The sequence below is a fragment of the Heliconius melpomene genome, chromosome 7 (genome assembly GCF_056956725.1).
Source record: "Heliconius melpomene rosina isolate 202511_hmr_F chromosome 7, ASM5695672v1, whole genome shotgun sequence".
Lineage (NCBI taxonomy): Eukaryota > Metazoa > Arthropoda > Insecta > Lepidoptera > Nymphalidae > Heliconius > Heliconius melpomene.
In genome coordinates this window covers 67,758-95,533 of record NC_140395.1, presented here as the reverse complement: position 1 = coordinate 95,533, position 27,776 = coordinate 67,758, and the positions used below count along the sequence as shown (strand labels likewise).

Below are 27,776 nucleotides of genomic sequence, written 5' to 3'. Positions count from 1 at the left end.
TTCTTTTACTTTATAGTATGAGTACCGGGAATAGATATCAAAAAATCAATTTTCCTTTTCCATAAACATTTTTATATCAGCTTGTAGAGATACAATGGTTTTCCCCACAATGGATAAAATCAATCTCTAACCTCTCGTCGTACCGTACCGTGAGCTCGGGCGGTCGGGCGCAGATCTATCAAACTATGGTAATTCGCCCCATAGAGCACCCGGAGTGGGGGATTTACTGTAGGGTATCTGTGGCTTAGGACAAGAGAGGGGACAATTTAAATTTTTAGTTTAGTTAAAATTTTATTTAAAACTATAAACATAGCTTCACGCTGTAAATAGAGGGAAGATGTACTATGATACTTATGAGTTTTTGGGTGTAAAAAATATATGAAATTAGTTAGACCCTTCAAAACTTCCGCGTTACATAATTTATTGTTGATATGTTTTTAATTTTCGGCACTGAGGTCCATCACTTTCTTAATGTCTCGAAATTGAGCGGATTTTGGGTATAGGAGTGTTCTGACACCACGTTCCATCTGTCTACCTTGCTACATGCGCGACACAGTGTGAAATTGTAAAAAAATATAAATATATATTTTAAAATGTCTCCAGCTAATCAGTAAGTATGGTCACTACAAGGCGGGCACTACGCGGGCACTCTGCGTAAATCACCGCTTTATAACGCGGCTTAAACTTATATTGTTTTTACTTAATAGTTTTTATTACTGTGCACTTTACTTACCGAAGCTAAGCCGAGGTTACTTTGGTTTGGCTTAGAATAGATTTAATTTCACTGATGACGACAAGAGAATGGATGAAGTTATAAAACAAAAACCCGTATTTATAAGCTGCTCTCAATTCTGAGATCGTTCTTGAGAACAATCTTGAGATACAAGTTTAATAATCTATGAATGAAAACAGCTTCTCAAGATGAATTTTGACAAAATCCTTGAAGACAAAACAGGTCTTTAATTTCAGCAATTTTTGTTATGTTTAATATCTCTGGGTAGGTACGAATTTCGCTCCCATTAAGACACTTCCGTTCCCCACTTTCCGCTGAATTCTGCACGCATAGCGTTGGGTGGCGAAACTCAACGCCGCGCTTTGCCTCATCGGTCTGACAGTCAATGGTCTTACAGTTTTATATATATATGTAAGGTACCTATGTGGAAAGATGAATTAAGAGAACAAATAATCTCGAAACATAAAAACGGAGAACAATTAAAGATTTCCCTTCAACAGATGAACATTTTCATCTAGCGATGCATCCGCACGGAGCAATCACGTGCTCGACCGAGCGCGCAGTAATAGCTCGCAGGCTGACATGAAAGGCATGTCGAGTCGGGGGAGACGTTTGTTGGATGATTAAGCTTGCTTTTTCATTTTTGACATATTTTTTAGTTTTACACTGTATCTAGGAAGATACCCAGTGCTAGGACACTCCGTAGGAGACTTCCGTTCCCCACTTTCCGGAGTGGGAATCGAACCCACAATCTGTCGCATTTACAGTCTCGCGTTTGTGTCGCGTTTGTACGTCAGTCAAGACCCTCTATAGGTATCCGGCAGGACGCAGAACTTACCATCACAGGTCATCTCTTTTTACCCCCTTATGCAGGAAAAGGCATGATGCCGCTTTTTTGGATTTGAACTCGAAATCATCGCGTTTATTCCTTTACTCCAAAGTGCACGACACGACGGGTATAGAACGTCCGCCCGCAAACAATTCAATTATGTGGGCAAGTCGCCTGGAATAACGCCGCTATTACTTGCACACGACCGACTTGGTGGCGTTTTAGACAAATTGTGAAGGAGAATGTTCTTAATGTTTCCTTTTTATTTTATGCTAATCTTTTAGTTTTAGTATTGATCGTGGGATGCTAGTTTCAAGAGTAGGCTGGCAGGGTCACAGTCAGGTTCTTCAATGAAATTGTGATTAGGATGGCGAAATCGATGTTTGAGGAAACGAAAATAAGAAAAATAGTTAATAATTATTTAAATGAAACAAAAGAAATATATCAATTTAAACTATTTGTTTGAAAACCGTATAATTCCGGATTTACAATATTTTAGGGTTCCGTACCTCAAAAGTTAAAAACGGATCGTTTTACTCGGACCTACAGACACAGGTCCCCCCCTTCCCCCAAATCAAACAATCCAATTAGGTGCTGTAACGGCGCGCAATGATCGCCGCTGTTACTTACAGTTGCTGTCGCAATAAACACATCTAGGCACATTGTATATGTACGTGGTATATTCTTTTTGTTTTGTTTCAGCTTAATGTCTATAAAAAAGGAGTATAGAAAATTAATTTTCAGTAGTTTATCATTGTAATGTGAAGAAAAGTATTATTTTTCGAGATACAAAAGAATAATTATGCAAAAAATGCTAGTAACTTCAACTATATCTTCAAATAAAATCCGTTGAAGAATTTCGGTACTAACATGCTACGTGCTTGTTAATATCGTAAGGCTTTTAATTTTCTAAACGAATTTGAAATCCGTAAAAACATTCACTTTTTGTCAGTTTAAATAAAATATAATACTTACCGGTTTTGACCTGATGTTTCAGAGTTATCTTGCAGTCTTCGAGGAGTTGTTTCAAAGGCAAAGGGTCTTCAGGAAGCTGTAGGTCCAGCATCTTGTTCATTTCTTCCGGCATCTTGAATTCGAGGATCTAGAGAAAGAAATTACATTTTGTTAAACGTTATGAAATTATAGATGAATGCCATTTTCTGAGAGCAGAGCAGCTTCCTGTTTTTTTTCGCGCATTACAACTGGTTTACAAGTTAGTGAGGAATCTTAGTGTCAGTGTCAAGACTCTCCGTTTTCTACGTTCCATCCAATTTTGAAGATATTGCAGGTTGAAAGGTGGCACTTAACGTTGGAAATAATTCAAATATGTTGCTTGTATTTTTATGCAGTTTTATTCATTATACATTTTGGTACCTATGTATAGACTATAGGCAAGCTACTAAAAGCCGTTGCTAACTTAACCGTTGTATCTAGCTTACTGGGACATATTTTAATAATGTAAAAAAATAGAATCTATAATAATGATATAATTTAAATATTTTTTATTATATAGAAAAGAACAAGTCGCAGCCCGCAACCTTAAATGCGTTAACAGTAGGACGAATACATGGAAAATTATGTTTTCCCTTTCTTGTAGGACTTTTGAGAAATCCTCTTAGTGCTTCCCCAACTCCAGACAGGTTAGGGACTATATCACGCCAAGAGTTCCGTCTGTGCCTCGTGTGTCAGTCACTCAGTGACGGAAGAGGTTTAATATGCACTATATTTAGATCATTCTTATATGGCACCTACTAGCCGACCTGGGCGGCCTCCCCCGATTGAGTTATTCGAATATTTATAAAATATGTTTATGAAATTATTTTTAGTTTAGGGGTGAATTCTAAAAAACCACGAAACACGTATTCAATAAAACATTTTTAAGAGTCTGATTTTTTTTTATTAAAATCGGTGGCGATTCAAAGGTTTCCTTGTGTGTAATGTAAACTTTTAACCCCTTTTTCATCCCTTTAGGTTTAAAATTTTTCAAGTGGTGGTGTTCTTAGTGTATGTCGAACATATATGTTACGAAAATAAACACCTGTCCAAATTTCACGTTTCTACGCACAGCGCTTACTTACGTCTTACCTCAGTCAGTGGAAAAATCTTATTTTATGTATATATGTAGATAATTGTAATTTAAAAAACATGTTTCTTTAAGCATCTAACCTACCTTTTCATTCCTATCATTGACTCTCTGCACGTAATCCAGCAGGACGTCGACAACTCGCGCGAGGAACTCGCGGGTTTGAGGGCTCGCGTCCTCTCTGTACGGCAGGATTGCTGTAACAATATAAAGCAATTAGTACCCCCGGCCCGGTCCCTGGTGGAGACTGAATCCACGACCACCGTGTTTACAATCAGGTAACTATCCCACTGAGCCATGATGGCCGTTCTATAATGTTTACAACTACGGTTTTACTATTGACATAGTGTAGGTACATAATACAATCGCTACGACTCGGAAAATGAATTATTTTTACTCTCTCGCTTTGGTAACAAGTCATTTCAGTTAGATCATACAAAAGTGTCTCAAAAATCGTGCGGTGTGTGGAAGACGAAGTGTTGAGACACTAGTTTCCTTCTCAATCCTTACTATATGCGAGATACAGCGTGAAGATAAAAACATAAAAAGGAAACTGCAATTTCCTTTTAATATTTAACCCTCCGTTTGCAACACGTGGTACTTCGGACCATTGATTAAAAACTTGCGTCTATTATTCCCAACCCTCGCGTTGTCCAGGAATTTGTGTAGTGACAAAGCGATTAGTTACGCTCTCGGGATGTAATATTATTTCTTATTATAAGCAATCATTTATATATATATATATATGTATATTTTTTTAGTTTTACGCTGAATTCCAGTAACACAAAGGGACCTAATTTTAAGACATCCTATAAATAATTTTAAAATATCCCACACTTACTGCTCAACTGGTTTTCGAGACATTGCGTGTCAGTAGCCAAACAAGTTAACGTTGTTTTTACATTTTCCAGATCAACCTATATAAATATGTCCAAGCTTTGTAATTATAATAAAATATATTATTATTAAAATATTTACATTTGTCTCGATTTTTCAAAATAGCAATTGTCACCTACTCTTCCTCACAGATGCTTTTGATTTAGGCTTAATAAAACAGAATTAGTTTTTCCGTTTGGAAATCATAAAATATAGCATTCTAAACCTTATTTCCTTTAAATAAGGTTATATTAACTGTAATAAAGATATTTTTGGTTGTAATACTCAGTTAGTCAGGAGTCAACATCACAATGTGCTTTTAATTCTCTCCATATTTAACATACCTTTCTTCTTTCGTTAGTTGCTATTACAAGCCTTATCTACTAATATTTAAAGGTTTAGGTGGAATAATATTTTTGATAATATATTTCTTTGTACTGTGATCAGTGAACGTGTTGTTTTCTTGAATTTTTGTTTGCCCTTTTGATTTGAAAGATGAAATATTAAAAATGATTGTGAAAAATTTACGTTTTTAAAATCACGTGCAAGTCTAACTATTAAAAATTTTGAATAAGTTTGAAATTAAATAATGGTTGTAGCTTTCAATGATACTTTGATCATAATTATTATAATTTTAAGTATTTAGTGGACATTCTATATGTAACTGAGAAATTTGATATGTCTAATATGGAAAAGTGATTTTTTTTCAGCTTCATGCTGTATCCCGCATGAAGCAAGGTAGGCAGAAGTAGCCTGTTGATAAGAACTCCCCACTGTCTGCCGAATTCTGGAGACATTACTTGTCGTGCGCTTACAGTCACACGCTTGTGCCATTGCGTCATAATGTACATACTCGTACACATAACAAACACTTTTCAGAATAATAAAAAATAATTCCATTACCAACTTCTATTTGCACTGCTGTAGATTCTAAATATAGATTTTATGTGAAAAAAGAACATTGAATTCAACTGTTCTATAACATATAGAAGCTCTTTCAGATAAGTGTGGATCATTATTTACATTAAACACTAGCCTTTTAAGATTACAACACTCGAACGCTGCACCCTCGGTCTCTGTGACCCCAGCCGCTATAATCCTTAATACTATCACTCGCCTGTCAGGCGCACGCCTGAGAACCCACTACACACATACATACAATGATGTATAACTAATAAAAAAGAAAACATAAAGCTAATTAATACTTAAGATCTTATTGTTTTTGCTTTTAATGTATAAAATAATTTGAATTATTACTTTATATCTATGATTTTTTTTAAACTAGAACACTAATGGAAATTAATATTAATTCTTTAAAAATAACACTAACTGAATATTGACGGCGCAAATAAATTCATAGTTATTTATGGAATTTTTAATTTTCATCAAAATACCAAGCCATTTCCATGATATTGTATACCACCTTAACTCACGGATAATCCGCTCTAATGTATGGAAAATAAAGTTTATTTTGTATAATATATATATTCACATCAAATATTTGACTGCCCCTATTTGGGAAATTTATTTGTCAAGCATTACATCACATTCCAGATGTTACTCCCCATTGAAAAACATAATAACTTATTTAAGCTTTAAACTTAAGTGATAAGGTTTGTTTTTGAATGAAAGCAAATAAGAGGATAGAAAAGATGAGATTTAGTGGGAACTTATGTTTTGGACGTCATAAGCCGACTGCTATTGAGTTGTACATTTCAAAACCTTTGGTGCAAATGGTTTTCTCGTTTTGAGTGTTGGCTTTCCTCATTTGTATTGTGAATGTACTCTTATATATGTTTGTTACTATGGCTCGTGGGTCGATCCCGATTCCGATCAGGATCGGGATATAATATGCATATGTTAAACCTAAGTTTTGCAACTTTGTTACATGAACTGAACTATTAAATTGATATTTAAATAAAATACAAAAGCATAACACCATATTTAATTTAAAGTCTACTACTAAAAAGTGCAGTAATAACAATTCTCAAACAAAAACTTTTAAAGTATCCAAAGAATGCATTATGCGAACAGTGAACATTTTTGAACAGTGAACAGAAATAATTACAGCATACCGACAGGGGTCGCGTCCCCCGATGCAAAGAATTTCACTTAGAACTTTAGATATGAGCGTAGTAAGGGTTGAAACAGGAAATATTTTACAAAGAAAAATTTTGTCATAGTTCTTCTTTATTGAATTATTTTACACTGATCGTAAACTTTGTTTGCGTCGACTTTAAGACATGTAATAGAAAATGGTTCTGCCTGTTTCCAAAGGAACTTCGAGGAATCGTGGCGCTCGATTTCCTTTCAGGAAAGAAAATTAGGCATCACGTCACGTCATGTTAAAGAAAATTGGGCAACGTATGGAGAACTGAGCAATTTGACACTAGGTTCACTTCGCCTATGCCTATATGCGATATTTCGATATCTACTCAACATAAAATTCAGAGAACGCGACAACCCTAGATCAATGAATAGCTCTCCATATATAGATGGCAAACAAACAGTAAGGGAGTATGAGAAAATTTAAATGAATCTAACAATTTTATTGATACACTAATTTTGGACTAATCAAAGTAGGCAAATTGAATTTCTTTAATGATCGTCTTTTATTCGATTTTAAATCCTACCACTAAGAAGGTAGCTATTCACGGCGCAGGGGCGCAAGCGTACAACTTACACGGTAATTTTTGGGTTCGATTCCTTCCTGAGTATGATGAGTATGAGGCTGTCGTGGGCCAGGGGCACAAGAGTGTGACTGTTACGCGATGGTTGTGGGTTCTATGCCCACTGGAGGAAATGAAATATTTATTTAAATTTATATTTTTTATATTTTAAATTTATATTTGCTCTGGTTTCGAGGCAAGCGCGGCATTGAGTTCCGCCACTCAATAAGCAATGCCTCCAAAATTCAGCGGAAAGTGGGGAACGGAGTGTTTTAACACTAGCCTCTGCTTACCCTGCTGTGTGCGGGATACAGCGCGAAGCTGATTTTTTTTTATTTTTGATTTCTCCGTTCTTCCTAGCCATCGAGATATTGTGTGTTGAGTCATAAGTGGCAAACTTAGACGCTCAACGCCGCACTTTGTCTATGCATCAGAGTGATGAAATGGAAATAGAACCTGCAACTGCTGCGATGCGCCACAAACAAAAACACTAAAACCTACCCATTACATTACTGGCGCAAAAAATACTATTTTCATCATTGGATAGACGAGATAACCCTCACAATGCAGACAATGATCATTCAGACCCCATTTATAGCGGCATTAACCGAGGATTGATAGAGAGAGCTCATGTGGATTTAGAGCTTTACGTAAAAAATTATATTCGTATGAGAGTTAGCGTATTTTTAAAATTCAAACCTGGTTATCATTAGATATGACATAAAACGCTTTCCTGACAACGAATAATTATGATTGTCTAATCGATAACTATGATTATGACTATCTGACAGATAGTTATTTTTTTGTTTTTTCTTTTATCAGCTTCAAGCTGTATCCCGCACATAGAAGGGTAGGCAGGAGGAACGTAGTGTTCTAACACACTCCGTTCCCCACTTTCTGCCGGATACACGAGGCATTACTTCTTGAATTCTGGAGGCAGAACTCAACGTGATACTTTCCCTCAAAATGAAAAAAAAAATTTTTTTCCATTAAGTCTTTATTGCAACAACAAGTTTAGATCTTGCAAAATAAAATTTTACTTATTTAACTAAAAAAAACAATATATCTTACCTAACTTACAGTTACATCTGATACGCAATTAATCAATACCACTTGTCTTCCTTATAAAAGTCCAATCAATATTAGCGCAGTCTCTTTACAGCGTTCCCTTCACAAATGAGGGATTTTCTGTAAACCCGCGTCATTACCGGTCGGGATCAAGTTGTCCCATTTATGGGTATTTATGACACCATGGGGCGGATAATTGTTAAGTATTTTGTTATTTATTTGTTGAAGATTTTTATTAAAACAAACAACACAATACAATTATATTTTGTAGGTAAATTTAGACACATATTTTTTTTACTTAATATAAAATTTCTAAGAAAAATTAATAAATGTATGTATTTATTACAACTATAACCGAAGCGCTAAATTTATATTTTCATTTCTTCGCTCTGGTGTCGAGGCAAAGCGCGGCGTTGAGTTTCGCCACTTAACACGCAATGCCTCCAGTATTCGCGTGAAGCTGAAGAAGAATAACCGAAGCACTTGGATGAAATTATATTTTTTTGTGTAGTGCCAGTGTAGTATTTAGATAAACGTAAAAATAGACTCGAGCCCACGAAAACTGTCCAAACACTCATCTCCAACTAAACCATACCTTCGTGTCAAGCTACGAGTACGTCGAGACTCTTACAGGCTTCATACAAGCTTATTCATTTTATAGGCCAGTCGTCGGGCAGGGGCATAAGCTTGTGACTCTGCGCTCTGGTGTCGAGGCTTATCGCGGCGTTGAGTTCCACCACTCAACACGCAATGTCGCCAGAATTCCTTGGAAAGTGGGGAACGGGAGTTTCTTAATGGAAACGAACGGAGTGTGTTAACACTAAGTTCTTGGTTCCCTCTGCTTATCCTGCTATGAAGCGTGAAACTATATAAACTTGGTAATAATATGCACCTACATATTATTTACTACTGCGACAAAATGACCTCGAATAAAGAATCATATGAATAACTTTTCTTTCCTACTCTTCAGTTTATATTAAAAAAATCTGTCTAGAAAATGGTACATGGTAAAGAAAATCAATGTTTATATAATCACAAAGGGAATCCCCTAAAACCAGTGACAAATAAACCGCCAGGCGAGCAAGTACTACTTCACTCCGTTATAGTCTAAGGTCGTTACTCTTAAATAAGTAACAATCACTGTGGCCCCTCCACAGTAAGGCTGTAGGTAATACTTCAATATATTGCTGGATTTAAAGTGAATCTTATAATATTTTTTGTTACGGTTTTACATATTTTTTAGGGGAATGAAGAGAGAGTGTAGTAAAAAGTCACCTTTGCACGACGGCCTCTAAAGTGTTCGCTGTACCTAAGCTAAAACTATACTCGTGTTTAAATTGATAATTTTTTCTGTTTCCCTTATTTCATCTTCCCTGCCCACGCCGGTCGCTCTTCAGTTGTGATGTACATTCAACGGCGTTTATCTTGTTGCCTCGAGTGGGTATCGAACCCATAGCCGTCGCGGATGCTGTCGCACGCTTTTGGCCCTGCGCCACGACGCGCCGTCCTCGCGTGATTAATGCTCAGTTTTAAACTGTCAAAGTCACCCGCAATTAATAATGCACCCCTTAAGTGGCGTTAGCATATTGAAACCAGATAATCATTTTATTTTGCTCTCAGAGATGTCGATTAGTCTCTAACTAATATTAAATTGAAGCCACTCGAGTATAGAGTTTAAAAATTTCGTTAGTTCTTTCTTAGTCTCTGGTAAGTTTACAAAGCACGGCGTTGAACACAGCACATGCGACCGCCGCCACCTCCACGCGCGTTTAACCAAACATTTTTTTAGCTTCTTAATATTAGTTTAGATAGACAACCGTTGATTGCAATTCGAAGCATATCAACTGCGGTGCAGTAATGGCGGTTGTTATCAAAAATAAGGGGACTTCGAGTATTTACTACTACAAGTGTCAAGTTTCATCCTAGCTTATCATCATCCGGCGCGGGCGGGACGGAAATTGCCTACACGTCGAGGGCGGCGTAACGGCATAATGAAAAATATGTATTTTTTTCACGCATTTCCTACATAAGTAGGTACAACGGACCCGGCGGCGGCGTCTCGCGGTTAGCGCTAAGAAGATTCGTCTCCGCGTTCAAACAAAATGTTACAGCTGGAGCGTAACGTCAGATATACTTACAATCATAGTAAAGGCTGCCGACGCCCGACGTCAGCTTGGGCGTGCTTTGTCCGGACAGAGACGCCATTCTCTCTCCCTGCAGACAAACAGACAGACGTATAATATAAAAGATTTTTTAAAAAACAATAAAAAACAAGAAATTTGGCAACACATAAAAGCTAAAAGTCAGTACTTTATAGGGGATATTTTTAATCTGTCCTTCAAGCTTACCTAAATAAGTATTTAGTTATTTCTTGACTTAATATAATATTTTAACAGATAAGCGCCCATCATTTGATAATATAAACAATGTGGTCAACGACCTCTGTAAAATACTCAAAATATTAAATTCCAAAGTCTACTTTTCCAATCAAATGATGCGCGATATATCCGTTAAAGAAAGTTTTATTTAAAATACTTATTAGGTGTAGGTAGGTATATATCTGCGATCACGAAAATCAAAGAACTGTCTTAAAACACCTTGAATCATTTAATTGGTATGACTGAATTAAAAAATATTATTTATTTTATATTCTAGAAGCTCATGCAAAAGTAAAGGCGTCACAGTATTACGCAACATGCGAACATAAAATGAAAACAAGATGGCGGCGGAAATCAATAATCACAAAATGGCGGCTAACGAACGAACCAACTGGATGTGTTCTGCTATTTGCTTGCAGTAGGAAAAAAAGCCGTCCAAAGTTAGCTTGGACATTGCTAACTTTTAATTTACGTCTGTAAAAAAAAAGAAATATGTTAATTCTAATTAATTATCTATGGTTCCTTTTGTTTCATAGATTTGTTTGCTTCAACAGAGAATAAAAGAACGGCTGATTTTTTTTTACATTAGCTATTTTTATTATAGATTAGATATATTCTTTTTGGATGGTTTATGATGGTTCATTTTTCTTTTTTTTTTCTGTGGTCTAATGGTCGACATGAATGATAAGAAATGATAAAATAAATCTACACGTAAGCTATAGAACATTCGTTTAATACTAACCTTTTAGACCGTCGCTTTGAAAATTATATATTTTGGGTATTTATCACTATTTATAGGATATGTTTTTGGTGGAAAAACAAATAATTATGTGGCAGAGAGGATCGTTGATAAATTTGAAGGGATTTTCGCGAAATTTCTGAATTATATGTCTCATATATGAAATGGATTTATTAGTTTTGTAATAAATATGATATTTATGTGGCGAGTGCCACGTTTCGAGCGTCGACTGGTGACTGAAGCTGAAATTCTGGGATACCTAGGGTATGAAACGCGCATGCGCATTGCAAAGGTCGTAGGGTAGCAGTAGGGGGTAGCAGTAGGGGGTAGGAGATACGAATCAGGTCAACCCCCATTTCGGGATCGATTTTGGTCGAACAAAAACGGTACATATCTAGATATGAAATTGGTGAAACGAGGATAGATGGTAATCTTCCTGATAAGTACTTTTGTTGGGCTCGTCATACTTCGTCTTACTTGGCCGATTTCATCTTTTAATTTGTTGACTATTATCTGTGTAGGTAGGTACCTACTGTGATACGAAAATTGACAAAGCTCTGCTTTCAATTGAAAATATATTTAGTATTTTGTAATTTGGTACGAAATAAGATTTGCGTCACTCTTTTCGCAAACCCCCCCCCCCCCCCACTATTTTGAAAACATTAAATGTTGACGGATCGCGTTGTGTGTTACCATACCGCACGTACTCCACTCATCGAACCCACAACTGTCGCTTCTTTTGGATTAAAAAAAAACCTATTCATTTATTATTTTTTATCTTTATCTATACCTACTATAAAACAGTAAAAATATTTTGTATGTACATTTAGTATTTTTGACTTAAATGGATAGAGGGGCACTTAAAAACAATAATAAAAGAAAAATATATTTTTTTAACTTCTTGTCTGTCTGTCTGTCTATACGTATGGTCACGTTTACCTCCGAAAGTACTAAACCAATTTACTTAAAACTTTCACCAATTGCTTTGTTTTAACTTGATTTAACATCTAAAGTTTGTTCCATCAAAATCGGTTCATTAAAAAAAAGTTATCGGTATTTGAATGAACTCAAGGCATGAGTTTGCCTGCGAATATATAGCAATTTATATCTATATTTGTACTTTTAATAAATCTCTTTTTGTTTGTAATAAATCTATATTTTTCAGACTTTCAAAATGACGAATATTATAAATCCTAATCCAAATCAATAATTCAACATTTAACTCTGTTTATTAAATGAATAATCATGTAGTTTAAGCGGGCGAAGCCGCAGGGGAAGCATTTTTGTCCGCATAATATTGTTAGCACAGGGAAGTAAAATTCTAGTGTTAAAAGTTGAAGTTTTCCATTTTCTAGTTGTGAGATATAAAATGGAAATTTGTTTTTCAAACTATTTGTGAGATATTGCGTGTTTTAAGGTAGGTGGGTAGGCCTACTAAACAACGCGCTTCACGCTAGTAATACGAGTCTGCCGTGGTGCATTGTGACAGCGTGTAAACCTTGTTCTACAGAGGGATTGACTAATTTATTTCATTTATTTATTTATTCATTTTCGAACTCTGGTAAATGCAATCGAACATGGACCCTAGGCTTCCTCCACCTACCACGCTAAGACCAAGAATAGATAGAGAAAAGAATATAATTTTCCACAGAACCAAAAAAGAAAATACACAATAGAGGTCACAAAAGGTTACGCAGCCCTACACGACAGCCCACGCCGCGAGCAACCTCTCCCTCGCGACTCCTACGCTACAGCTTCTTTGTTTCATTCGGCATGGATGCTCACTAGCCCCCGCTTTGCATGACTGTTGACAAGAGTAATAGACCCTATGTACGAGATAAACATATAAACAGATAAACATTTAATAAATTGCAAGTCTGACGTAGATCTTTTCGATGTACCTACATTTAATATAAACTAAAGCATTCCACGATAAATTCAACACAAAGAATTTCTCAATACGAACTAGTACTTTCCGAGATTAGGGTGTTGTATAAAGTGTAAACTTAAATTTATAGTTTTATAAGAAAATCTGAGCTAGAATCTAGTGTTTTTATAGTAATATCAATGTTCTAAAGGTCAAAGCTGTATTCAAAGGCTGCCCACGCTCTTGTATTCAGCGGCCCCCATCATGCGCATCGCTCTGTGAGCGTAGGCGTAGCATGGTGATCCGCGTTTACAGAGGGTGGAGGGCACCTGGTGCTAAAATACTCCGTTATTCACTTTTTGCCCAATATTCGAGACACTGCGTGTTGAGTTAACTTAACGCCTTTGTCGTTTAATACGAGAACCGTTCGTAGCACAGTGGGACGCTCCCATACAAAAGTCGTAATTTCAAAGTTCTGTTTGTTTTATGTACCTATCTACTAGAACCGTTTATTAATCAATGCCAGGAAGTGTTCCCTCCCACTCACTTTACTGAATGTCTCGGAGCCATACAACCATACAGCACGTCAAGTGTGCACGTCAACTATATCTAAAGAACTGTTTGACGAAGCTTAAGAACTTCTGCAGTCCTCGAACAAATTCTTTGTTGATGTTGATGGTTATTAATTATCAACACAACTTTTTCTATTTAAAAGCCTAGATTTAGTGTACTTAAGCTACTTTTCATCTATATATGAACTTGTCCTCACTGACTGAGGTAAGACGCACGCACAGCCGTAACCGCTGTGCGTAGAAACTTGAAATTTGGACAGATGTTTACTTTCGTAATCTGAACATCCACTAAGAAGGAAGGAAACACCATAAAGGGGTGAAATAGGAGTTGGATGTTTGTATGGATTTTTTTTTTAAATCGCCACCGATTTTGATAAAATTTGAAATTCAGACTCTTATATAGATTTCATTCAACACGTGTTTTATTGTTTATTATAATTCACTCCTAAGGGTACAAGTAAGCAGTTAGACGTATAAAAGCACGGCATTGAGTTCCGCCAATCAACAGCAAGCAAGGATTGCTCGGGAAATCGAACCCAACCGTAGCGCTTATAGTCAGATACTAATTACTGGGTCATGGTAGCTTTTGTAGTATAAAAGACAATATTTTATTTTGTGGTTTTAATATATTTTATATTTAATGTATTGAAAGGCTGCCCTAGTTATCATAACAACGGAGTCATTCTACTGCATTTTTAACATACTAGCAGTTTTTTTTTGGCTTCGCCTGAGGCTGAATATATATCTTTTTCATAATCTAATAAATTGCAACGTATTTTACTTCACACCCACGAGATAAGTTAAACAAAAAAACATTTAAACGTGAACCTAATATTTATTGTAAATATACATAATAGTGGTATAGTAGGTACATATATGAGTACCTATATAAAGGCAAAAGCAGCAACATCCATCCAAGTGTAATATGTAGAGTAGCGGCGACACTAACAGATTACATTTATAGTTCATTTAAAAAAAAATTGGGTGTTAGTGCTTTAGCTTTTATATGACACAATCAACTAAACATTGTGAATTCAGGGTGAGGGGTGAGAGGGGACTCTGCGACATGTGTGATAAAGTGTGAGGATATAACAGGAGGTACTTGCGCGTGATCCTTATTAAATATACTAAAATCTAAATACGAACATTCAACAAGAGCTCATAACCGTAACATTATATTAAATATATCTACCTCTACACAAAGTTACTGCGGCCACCCGGTCCCATCCTCTCCCACCACCCCCCCCGGCCACCCTCTACTCTCCGTCGTCTCCGGGGCGTGTGCCGTCAGTGGGCGGGCCACGCCCTGAAACCTCCCAGTGTGTAGAAGCAGCTATAGAAGTAGGTTCATATATTAAAGAAATGGTCGAATTAGGTAGTAATGTTAGTGAAACAAAGGAATTTCGTATTTTTTGTGTTTGTATGTTTGACCATGTACCTATATGAGATGATTCTTTTTGATCTAATCAAGGTATTTTAGGAAATTATAATATTAAATATTTCGTTCCATCCCGGGCCTCAGCTAAAAACATTAATGTGACAAAATAAAATTAAATAGTATATTTTTACGTCGGTTTTTTTATTTCTCACTAAACTGGAGCGAAAACTGTCTTAATATTAGGTTCCCTCTCTCTAAGGCGTAAAGTTGCAGACAGGTGTTCTTTTCCAGCTTCACGCTGTATCTATCCCGCATAGAACAGGGTCCGCAGACAGACGATACCCAGTATTCCCCCCTAGTATTCCCCACTCTCCGTCGTCATCCGGCAGAACATCCGGTTAGAATATAGTCTAAACTTGTAAATAATTCCAAGGTATGAAGGTAAATATCCACTAAAAACGCCATGTCTCGTAAATCCGACGAAAAGTGGGGAGCGGAATGTCTTAATACTATGTTTCCTCCGCCTGCCTGTGCCTTGCCAGTTGCGGGCAAAAGTTATAAAAATGAATGGTTTAGGTTCTATTCTATTTTTGTAATATAATATGTTCACACACACACACACACACACACACACAGGCAGCGACCAGTTACAATGTGTACGTGTATTACTTGTTTCCTAGTATCGTCAATATTTCCACAGCGTGAGGGTACTTTACTAATTGTATGTATCTTATAGTGTGAGCTGTCGTTACTATTTGTTTCTTGAAGTTGCTACGTGGTGAGGAACTGAGCAGTCGGTTAGTTCAATAACCCCTCCAAATGTAAGTAGTCTTATCTAATATAGTATTAATTAGTCTTTTTACCCATTAACATACTTCGATGAGTAGGTACTGTGTAGTTGATCGATGCTTAGTCACCTTATCGCCAGATATTCTATTGCAAGGTGAAATACGATATTTTTGTTTGTTCCTTTAGCACATAGTAGGGTAGGCAGAGGGGACCTAGTGTTAAGACATTCCGTTGCCATTAATACACTTCCCCACGCACTTTCCCCACTTTCCGCCGCAACATTGGCATTTGTAGCCTATACAAGTAAAAACTCTAAACATATGGTAGGAGAGCTTCGACAGTTGTCAAGAAGCGCGAGATCAAATCCCATTAAAATGTTTAATACTTTATAAGTTTTTCGCAAAATTAGCAACACTTCAGTAGGGTCAGTTTGTATTGATACGTTATCGTAAAAGCTTGTCAGTGAATAAAGCTCTGTCAATATCGGCTTATCTGTATTAAGTATACTACAGAGTAATGTATGCATGTGCTTTACTGCATTGTACACCTCCTGCGGGACCATCCCTACATGCTACAGGCAACAGTAGCCAGTAGCTGGGCAGGTGGCTATTGACTCTCATTTCCTTGGTTCAATTATAAATAAAATCAATTAAAAAACATTTATAAAACTCTTCCGTTTAGTCTTCCAGTGACTGACCATTCATTCGACACGCACTATTTTGCAATAAATATTATGAAAAGCTACAAAACAATATTTTTATAGTTTTTGAATAAAATGCTCTGTGTGACATTAATCTTCAGATATTCAATTGACGCAAGTACGAGTAAGTGGGTACATCAACAGTGGTGTTGTTTGCATTCATCGTCCGTCGGTCCGTCGCCGCCGACTCAGTACACCACTTTTGAATGTAAGTTCATTTTTTGTTCAATATCATTTTATCACTTTTCTAACACCTGCAAGCATTTTTTCTGTTTCATTTGCATAGGCTACATTCACTCTGTTGCATCTTCAGTGTCATATATTTATCAGCAACAGCGGGAACCTGGGAACGTAATCTAATCTTAACACTAAAACACTCCGTTCCCCACTTCCCGGCGAATTATGAAGGCATACGCAATGAGCTGCAGACTTCGACGCTGGTCGCTGCGCTTTGCCTCGTTACCAGAGTTCGTTCGTTTTTTCATACATATTTAAGCTGCACCAAGACATCAAATAAGTATGTTAACATATTTATTTCATTTATTGCCAACGAATGCAGTTGAATAATCGCCATCGCCATGCCCCCATGCCGCCATGCTGTGAGAAATGCCTGAGACGTTTGAATTAGAGTTGCCATTTCTTAGTCTGTCAAAGGAATAACGTTTTTGAGCCTGTACCTAATAATATTTTATTAAGTAAGACATTGATTTATTTTGCAACAAAATATCATATTAGAGTAAAACTGACAATATCAAAGATTGTTTATTCTCGTAGGTATTGTACAAAACATATTTTTGTGTGTTTAGTTGCTTATCCGCTATGATTGGAAGTAATTAGTTATCTAGCTATAATTGTGTGATCCACGCGAGCGAGCCATTATTCACTTTTAGCGGGATACGCATAGAACAAAGCTTATATTATTACTACTAAATCCGGGACATCATCAATTTTAGTAAAATCCGGTAAATATTCAGATTGATGGTAACTTTACGTTACATTGATGTTACTGCCCAGGCAGGCAGGCAGGGTTCATTCGAAATAGTTCTATATATACTAATTTACTATGTTTCCTGTTATACATTTTTTTTCAATCTTTGTGGAACTGTGGGGGTTCCTTATTGGGTGAGCCATCCTTATTTTATGTGTTTTGTGTTTTGCTTAGGACACGCTTGCAGTTTGACTTTAGTTTTCAATGTAGGTATAGACAAGGTCTTTAAAGTGATCATGTTTTTAGAATAGAAAAGTACTTCGGATTACTATATAAAACATGAAATTCCAGCGGGCGATGCCGGGAGCTAGCTAGTTTAAAATAAAATTATTCTCGCGAGCGGGATCGAACCCACGACAAAAATTGAATGTTAATCTATAAACTATACAAAGTACCTAGTACAGAAAGATACGTGATAGATACGTGTACATAGGGGCTTATGTATCGAAAGCCTCGATCAATACTGTGGACGCTGTCTCTCTCTGGCACATATTCATTTGTACCTGTCTCTTTTCAACAAACGGACTGCCATTAAAGCCTTTTTTTATACGAATAATGCACAGCATTTGCGACTCTGTGCTTTTATAAATAAAACGTATATTGTATTGGAATTGAATTTTACAAAGTATTCGCTACAAAATGCAAAACTATAACTAGCTTTATGTATGCGGTTCATTTTATATTCACCATTTTTGTTATTTCTTGTGAGAAAAATATATATAATTAAAATTTTAAACTTTTTATAATAATAAGACAATAGAAGTTAAAACAAATTATTTCAAGTAAAAACAACAATAATTTAAATTTTCCTTGTTTGTGGTTTTTTATGAAAAAGTTATGCACTAAGATACGGCTTATAATATTTTATCAAAAATACCATATCCGTGATAAGAGACAGGGAGAGAGGGAGAGACCTTCGAGAACTTAGTGTCAATGATATTGGATAGAAAGGCCAAGTAAAATGCACCAGGTCCAGCCGGGGGGATGGATGCAGAGATCGATGACAGTGGACGAGGCGAAACAGGTATACAGAGACCGCAGCATTTGTCGGTATAGCCCGTTAAGCGAGAAGCTAACAAATCAATGTCAGTCTGTATGTCTCTCTGCCACTTGCAATTCTTCCAAGGTATCTATACCAACAACATACAATTATAAACACCAATTAAAAAAGAGTAGTAATTTGTCTATTGCAAAGAAATATAAAAGACCAAATCTCTTTTTTTAAATTCTGATATACACTTCCCTGGTGGTCGAACCTACGACTATCACGTGTACCTACAGAGTTTCAGATACACCACCACGCCACGCCACCACGACGTCTTCAATATTTTCGTTTTAAAGCACTTTTATTAGGTCTATCCGAGATCTCGCAACGCCATTTTAACTCATTTCCTGTCTTCATATTTGCTTTGATTAACATTTAGGATTAAAATTTGAGACGACATCGAAACTTGCCGTGTTGAGTGGCTGAGCTCAACGCCGTGCATTGTTTTGTTACGGTCAGACTAATATTTAGATCTAAAACCAAGAAATATAATAAATAGATATAAAATGTTGTAAAAGTTTGTTATGGAACTAATCTTATAGCTTTCTGTCATAAACTCGGCTTGTTAAGAAAACTTTGACAATATCCGAAGTTGCTAGCAGTGGAGTTGTGATATACAACGAAAGGAACTGATGAAAATTTATTTAAAATTAAGTTTATTAAATATATTTAGTAGTACCTACATATATACGTAGATACATACATACATACATACCTCTGCCGCCTCGTACACTGTCATCAACCTCTTCATACATGCCCTCGCGTTTTAAGCTAAGATATGTTGTACAAATGTTAAGACCATAGACAGCGCAATTTAAATATTTGTCGGAATTTACCATGACTGGAGATTCCTCGAATTTACTTTTATTGATAGTACAGACTTAGAACCCCGAAATTTTTGAGGGTAAGTTGGCCTGGTTCTCCAAATGACCAGTAAACTAGACTTCATTCGATATGTCAATCCCACGAATATTACTATTACTCAATATTAGTATGACATTTAGACGCTAAAAAGAATGGGGTCTTTTTCGCGATAAACGGGCAAAGTTGTGCCTTTTAGGGGTTAAATTTGACAATGGCATGCCCATCGTCCGTCCGGTAAGTCAGAAACACCAAGAGGCCACCAACACGGTGATCGTGCCGAAAACCAAGGTTTTTTTAAGATAACCAAGGAGCTGGGTGATTATGACGCGTTCCATCTCATTAGATAGTAAGGAGATGATAATAAAAGTTAATCGATACGACGATAAAAGGTCTGGTGGAGTTCCGCCACTTAACAAACAATGCCTCCAGAATTCGGCGGAAATGGGAAACGAAATGTTCGGCGGAAAGTGGAAAACGAAAGTCTTAAAAGGAACTGAGTGCCTCTAGGGTCGCTAGGGTCCCTCTGCCTTCTCAGTTGAGCAGTGTATGTGTTAATACACTTGTTATTCCAAGAAGGCTAATAAGAGGACTGTATTCATTATTCACTCCCTCGTCAAAGAAGTAACTCTTACATAATTTTAATAAACATCGAGATGAGCATCCTAAGAAAACTATTCAGAATATTTCTTAACAAAGACAAAAGCAAAAACATCAGAAAATTTTGCATCAAAATAGTACATTAAAACTACCCCTAATGATAATGTAAGAATCATCCCTTTGTTTCAGATGCGAGTCAAAACGTTTCTCACCCTCTTGGGCGTTGCCTTGTCACAAGCACCCTGTATCTGTGTCGACCAATCAGGCTCCGAGGGGAATCCCCAGCCAATGAGCGTGCGAGAGAGACAGAACACACCGGAAGTAGTATTACAATTGAAGTACGATGGAGGGGAACTGAATAAGATATACCTCACTCAGTTTCGTAAGGATAGCAACCCTCAAAGTCCGACAGTCCCCGCGCGTGCGAGCTTGTGTGCGGACCTGTGTCACTCAGGTGTTTTGTTTTTTTTTCTGTTTCTTTTTCTTCTTTTGTTTAGTGTCTGTGACCATGACGGTTAAGGTATGTAAAATATTTTTGTAAATCTTACTGCATATTTTAAGTAGACTTTCTTACATCGTCATTTCTTACAACTGATTTGGTATAACTGACGCTCAAGTAATATAATTAATTCAGCTTCACGCTGTATCCCGCACACAGCAGGGTAAGCAGAGAAAACCTAGTGTTAAGACATTCCGTTCCCCACTTTCTGCCGAATTCTGGAGGCAATGCGTGTTGAGTGGCAGAACTCAACGCCGCGCTTTGCCTCGACACCAGAGCGAAGAAATGGAAATATTAATATATGTAAATAAATATTTCACTTCGCCCGCGGCTTTGCCCGCCTGAACTACGTGGTTATTCATTTACCTAATAAACAGAATTGACTGACAGTCATATGTGTTGATGTCAATGAATAATTCAATTTACTCGTTCAGAAACAGCTTTAAATGTTGAATTATTGATTTGGATAAGAATTTATAATATTCTTTATAAAATAACTAACTAATAAGTAATGATCTCATATTACAAAACATACCCAAATCGAATAATCCAATATCGAAATCGAATCCAAAATATTTAATTGAGAACTTCCTTCTTCTTTGAAAGTAAGTTTAAAATACAGATTAATGACAAAAAGATACAGATTTATAATAAGTGTTAGAATAGATATGGATTGCTTTATATTTGCAGGCAAATTCGTGCCATGAGTTCATTCAAATGACTATAACTTTTTTTTAATGAACCGATTTTGATGAAACAAACTTTAGATGTTAAGGTGGAAGAAATTGGTGAAAGTTTTACGTAAATCGGTTCAGTACTATTAGAGATTAGCGTGATCATACATACATACAAACAGACAAGAAATCTGCCAGTCCGCAAGTCCCCCTCGGGCCGGTATCCGTAACAGGATTTCCTCACGATAAAAACTGTAAGGTGCACTATCTCTGGTGTTAATATTAGGAACATCACCAATTTTGGTAAAATCATTAATGTTTTTTTGACATGCGTAACTTTGTAAAAATGTGTTGACATGCAACTGTTAATACATTAATTATTTCAAACTTTTGTCTTAATAAATTATTTTAGGTTGAAAAGAAGACGTAATATGCATATTTCGAATAAAACTATTTAATTTTCACTTATAGCTTTGTAACCTCAAAAAACATATCAAAATATCACAGGGTTCATATCATGAATAATATAATGAATGTGGTTTTTATTTACACACACTTCATTTCCTCAAATGGGAATAGAACCTGCAACCTAACGCGTTTACAATCGCACGCTGGTGCCCTTGTGCCACGAGTGGCCTCGGGACGATTTTTATTTATCTGTTATTTTTCTTTATAAGGTCTTGGAGGATCCACATGTGGTAGAACTTGCCAAGACATGTTACCCATTGGCCTGAAGTCCGCGCTGATGAACACCAACGAAACCGAGGTGGAGTACGGACAGCCCAGGGTCCAAGTGTGCCCTACGCTGTGTGGCAATGGACTGGGTAAGAAATATGAAGGTTTCTTCGTTTTTCAATTACTCTTATCTTTTGTACGAAAACAACTTCCACGGAAGAACAACAAAACATTTTTTTTTAATTCCTTCAAATGTTATTAAAAAAAACCATAATTAAACCCTACTGTTACCTACTATGTTTAAGAAAGCACACTGTTTGATTCTACCGTCCGTACCGGAAGAAGCAGTGCCAACATAACTTTACTAATATTCGATTAAATAGAAATGTGTTGGCTTGGTACCAGAACAAATGAAAATATTAAAAAGAAATGAAGCGGTTGTTATACTTTTTTTAATTTGTTGTTTGTAACTAGGACAACCGTTATGCAACTGTAAAAGCGAAGCACCCACTGAGGACGTCGATTGGAACTCTGTTTGTGGAACTTTTTGCGAAACGGACAAATATGTAGTGAATGGTATATATTTACTTACTCTGTATCTCTTATATAGAAAGTAAGGCGGGGACGAATTATTTAAGACTCGTCAATCACGCGTTAAGTAGTGGAACTTAACGCCGCCCTTTTTCATATTAAGGCACGGAAGTGAAAGCAATTCTGAAAATAAATTATTACTTCATACTATTGTATGTATAAATAAATAACTTCAATCTGCTATGGCTAAATGAGACCAGTGAATGGAATTTAAATGTAAATGAAAACCCATAATTAATTTCGCTTTACCAGGTTGCCCGCCGTGTGTCGAAACTACAACTCAGCCTCTGCAACTAGCAACTGAATACCGCGCTCTCAACACAGTGGAAGGGTGGCAGTCCTGGTGCAATGTGCAATGCAGGCAGGGCCAGGGTGGTACCGCATGTAACTGCGATAGACCACCTTTCCTGTAACGATAAGACCAAGAAGACCAAAAAGACCAAAAGACCAGGCGACCGTATGAAAGGATCATGTATACTGAAAAACCCGAGCGTCAAGAGTGTTTGATTTCATTCACTTCGTAAAATTATTTGTTTTCTTCCAAATTATTCTTATAAACCTTGTGAGCATACATATTGTATAAACTTAAAGTAACTCTATTTAAAATATACATGATCAAATATCGTTGACTAAGGTAAGTTTATCTATTCGTACTTCGTAGTGTTCCACTTGTATGTATATTATAAAATTATTATAAGTTTTAATACTAGCGGATAAGTTCATGGCATATAGTTTTTTAGCTTTCAAATATAGCGATCTTCGGATATTTTTATAATAAAAAATGATATTGCTGTCTTTTGCATTTCTTGATAGAGAAAGACAGACATATTTTCTTTTATTAGCTTTAAAATAAGTTTTCTAACGTGTGTATATTGAGAAAGGACCTGTGCGAGAGACAATACTAAAAACTAAGTTAGACTAGAAATAACTATAGTTATTTCGGATAATAATATTTAATCTTAGATGTTTTTCAGTTATTAAAATATTTTCATTTATTTTTATTTATTTTATTTTCCTTTAAACCTACCAGTCAATTACTGTCGGAGACCTAAGGAGACGAGTGTCTGTACGAAAAACTAAATAACACCTCGACGGTCAAGGACAAATTAATTTGACTCCCTAAATTTTTCAATTTAAAATATTTGTGACGTCAGTCGTCGTGTAGGCGGAACTGAGAAAATGTAGAAAAAAAGTACTTGTAAATATGTAAATAGAAAAAAATTCTTTGATTCATGTATCACAATTCAAAATTCCCTTCTATAAAATTGTATAAATATCAAAAAAACTCACATTTCAAAGTGGTCTTCGTCGCCGCAAACACTGAACGTATTCTAAATTAGTGACTTTAATTAAAGATGCTCAGAGACATACTAATTAATACAAGTGCAAGGTTTTATTTATTTACGTTTTTTTATTTTAAAAATGTCAAAGAAGTATAAGTGACCGTAACACTAAGTGTTGCTGATTGATAGTCGGCTATCGATATTCTATCGATAATTGTCCGATAGTAGGACTATCGATATTTTAATCGATAGTATCGAAACTGTCGATAGTTCAAAAGAGTACAATACTATCGGACAAATGCAATACTATCGATACTATCGATGGTATCGTATCTCCCAGACAGAAAGATGTCGATACTATCGACTATTGAATTTCTTGGAAACGATAGTCGATAGTATCGATACTATCGATTATTGTAAACTATCGATGGTATGCTAAGTTGCGATAGTATCGTTTACTATTTTCATTTACAGTAACCAATCATCATAGTATTAGAAACGAAGTTGAAGTACCCAATTATACTTCGGTATTAAGTAATCTTTTCACCAAAATATGAAAAAACAAAAGAAATGTAACAAAAATGTTTCTTGTTCTTGTTCATTTCATCTTGTAGCTATACTTAAGAATCATATTCAATACTGTCGCGAATTAGCATACAATCGATAGTCCAAAACAATCGATAGTATCGATACTGTCAAAAATATCGATACTATCGATTGTCCTATCGATCGCATAGGCTTTTTTAGATTAAAACTATCGATTGCGAAACAATCGATAGTTTGGCAACGCTATAACACTTGAGTGCCATGTTGCCCGCTACTGTAGCAGTCGCGCGTTACAGTTCTGTCACTTCTTCATTCTGTGTAATACAAACATACAATAAGTACACATGTCAGCATGTCCGCATGTCCGCTGTCCATTTACACTCAAAATGTAACAAAAAAAGATCGTATGTTCAATAACAAGTGGTTCTCGTTTTAATTAATTTACGCGGAAGTCGTTTAGTTGTAATAAAATGTAAACTTCCAAGTCGGTACATGTTGTATAGTTGTCGTAGTTGTAATGTTAGCAAGTAAGTAGTTATTAAACAACCAAGAATTATCACAACAAACAATATCACGAAAGTCTTCCAATAGGTAAGTTGTTAGTCGTAACTGTTTAAATAGTAAGTAAATAAGTTACACATAAATATATTATATTAAAATTGATATTTGGAATGTGTAAGTTTGTTATTATTTAAATATTATATCGTAGTTAAATTAGGATGTCAATGTTATATTTTTTTATATAAACGACAAAAAAACGTTTTCAATACATTTCAATTGTTTTTTTAATTTTATATTAACGCGGAGATATTTTACGTTTTATTTTGTCGACTTCTAAGTACTTATGAATACTTGAATGAATTATAAAAAATATATCTAATAATTAATTAAAAAAAAACGTGCCGGACCTTCTAAGTGCAAAAATACGTTTTAACTATGGACATTGGACACAGGCACTCGCTTGTGCGCTTACAGGCTGATTAGAGAGATACTTCAAGTAGTTATATATTTTCAAAAAAATCCAAACATTGCAATTTCAAGGTCCCGCACTAAAACCGACGATATTTAAAAAATATTACATAGATTTTTTATGTATTTTAGATGTTATTATAAAGCGCGCTTCGTGTAGGTAAGTAGGCACGTCCATTGAAGCATTGTGCTTCAATCATTCATTCATTCATTTATCTCAAAGTTAAATTCATAATAGACACTTAGTCTAGTTTAGTTTTCTAAATTTTAAGATTTTTGTAATCTTTATTTTATTTAAATAGAATGTAGCAAGTGTGCATGTAACAAAAGAATGGTAAATAAGTAAATATTTATGTATTACAAGAGTGAGTGTTATAACTTGAAAGAGGTAGAAGAACACCTCCTATGACCTTCAAGAACACAGTATCGATGATACTGGTAGAAGAGGGTGACGTTAATAGCACGAGGACTCCGGAGAGGCCGGAAGCATGACGAGGGCGATGACAGTGGCCGAGGTGAAAGAGGTAAGGAGGTATTCCATTAGATATAAATATAGATAAAAGATGACTATGTATTTATCAAATCCATATCAAGTTTTAAGGTTAAAGTTAAATTAATAAACTAGGTATATATATATGTAAGTATATCGTAGTAGTATCTCCATAAATGCATTTTTATGATCTGCAATTGAAAAATGCAAGGTTTCGCTGTTTCAAACGTAATTTTACACATTACATGTAAGCATGTTTTGGCATTTCTTCACCCGCACTTAGGGCCCTTACCTACGTATAAGCGCTCAACGGTTATTGAATTGTCTTTGAATTAAAAGTAACTTTTATTGATGTCTTCCAAATGAAACATACCTAGTTATTGTGTATGACTGTATGCCGTAATACAAGTCGCCTAGTCCGGCAACAGTGGCATCCACTAAAATTGTATTTAATGCTGCTATGGGGCAGTGCTTCAGATATAAATTCTATATTTATTCTCCAAAAAAGAGCCGTGAGATATATTTATAAACTAAGAGCGCGAGAATCTTTGCGAGATACTTTCAAAGAAGCAGGTTTTCTTACAGTTGCTTTCCAATTTGTATATTATAATATTATGTTTGTCCGACAAAATATAAACTGTTATAGTAAAAATAGCGATAGTCATACGATAGGAACGAGAAATAAACATAAGCTTGTTACGCCAACTTTTCGCTTCCAAAAAGTTAATAAATCTTGTATGGGTCTGAGCATACGTGTATAACCTAGCCTAGAATACACTGCGGAATTTTATTATCGAGGTGTATTCTAGGTTTGCCACTTCCAAAATTTAAAGTATTTGTAAAAAAAGTTCTGACAAGTAAAGCGTATTACACTGTACAAGAATATTTAGAGGATAAATATGTATGGAATTAATATCTATTGAATGTAATGCAGGATAGCTGCCAGCTAATGTAATAGATTGTACCATTGTCTTTGAAAAGAGCAACTGTTGAGTTTCTTGCCGGCTCTTCTCAGCAGAACTGCCTTCCGAACCGGTGGTAGCTTTTTGCTTATATGTTCATTCGACGTATGAGTCAGACTATTTGAATAAAGAATATTTTGAATTGAATTGAATTGCACTAAATTTATAGTTAACCTATCCTAAGTTACCAGGTACTTAAGAAACTGTAAATGCTGATAAATAAAATAAACAATTTATAAGGTATAGTATAAGTATTAAGGAAAATTGTTCGTTGACTTTTAACTATTTAAAAAAAAGTGCACATGAGCAGCATCTTTACTAGAACAGTATTTAATAATGTTTAATTCTTATTTTATAGTGTTCATTTTTTCACGCTTAACATGTATAAAATTTTTCTTAAAATAATTAATTTCGTCTAGAAATTAGAATGAAATAAATAATTAGAATAAAGAATGAAATAAATTCAGTAATTAACCAATACAAATTTAGTGCACGTAATTGTCATGAATAGCCTACGGCTCAAATCTGTTGTGCCTATGAAATTAGGCAGTCTATTTATTATGACCCCCTTTTTCATGGAGCTGGAAAATAATAAAAATGGTGTTATATCAACATTGTAAATATATGCAATAGCGCTTCTTTATATTATAATTAATAATGGGTTAAGAACATTTTCATTTTAACATCGGCATATATATTTCCAGTCGACTAATGATCAAATATACCTACATTATGGAAGAAATTGTTTTAAAAAGGATTATAACGTTTTTGTCGATGTTATTATTTGATCTGTGATATTCTGTTATTGATGTTAGTGTTAGATTTAGAGGATAGAAATAAAATGTTCGAAAATATAATGGTTTTATTTTGTTCAAGTTATTTATTTATAGACACTTTTTTCAATCTTTTTCA

General features: G+C 35.5%; 2 protein-coding genes across 5 annotated transcripts in view; one reads left to right on the top strand and one right to left on the bottom strand.

The window, feature by feature from the left end:
* The window catches only part of Gad1 (glutamate decarboxylase), a 48,476-nt gene extending 24,281 nt beyond the window's left edge, over positions 1 to 24,195 (bottom strand). The window contains exons 1-5 of one of the 4 annotated variants that reach the window (XM_085188850.1): positions 11,379 to 11,630; positions 11,025 to 11,110; positions 10,397 to 10,472; positions 3,733 to 3,842; positions 2,538 to 2,664 (exon numbers count right to left, since the gene is read on the bottom strand). In XM_085188850.1, coding sequence (XP_085044976.1) covers positions 2,538 to 2,664; positions 3,733 to 3,842; positions 10,397 to 10,472; positions 11,025 to 11,090 — 379 coding nt within the window. In that variant the 5' untranslated portion in view covers positions 11,091 to 11,110; positions 11,379 to 11,630. Of the gene's footprint in view, positions 1 to 2,537; positions 2,665 to 3,732; positions 3,843 to 10,396; positions 10,473 to 10,606; positions 10,626 to 11,024; positions 11,111 to 11,378; positions 11,631 to 23,904 lie in introns of those variants that run through there. The other 3 variants (XM_085188852.1, XM_085188851.1, XM_085188853.1) reach the window with 3 other exon arrangements.
* On the top strand, positions 15,856 to 27,716 carry LOC146537108 (uncharacterized). Its single transcript, XM_085188859.1, has 6 exons — positions 15,856 to 16,013; positions 16,783 to 16,889; positions 20,365 to 20,629; positions 22,026 to 22,172; positions 22,498 to 22,599; positions 22,867 to 27,716. Exons 3-6 carry the CDS (start codon positions 20,365 to 20,367, stop codon positions 23,025 to 23,027), a joined length of 675 nt encoding a protein of 224 aa, XP_085044985.1. The 5' UTR covers positions 15,856 to 16,013; positions 16,783 to 16,889; the 3' UTR covers positions 23,028 to 27,716.
* The last annotated feature ends 60 nt before the right edge of the window (positions 27,717 to 27,776 follow it).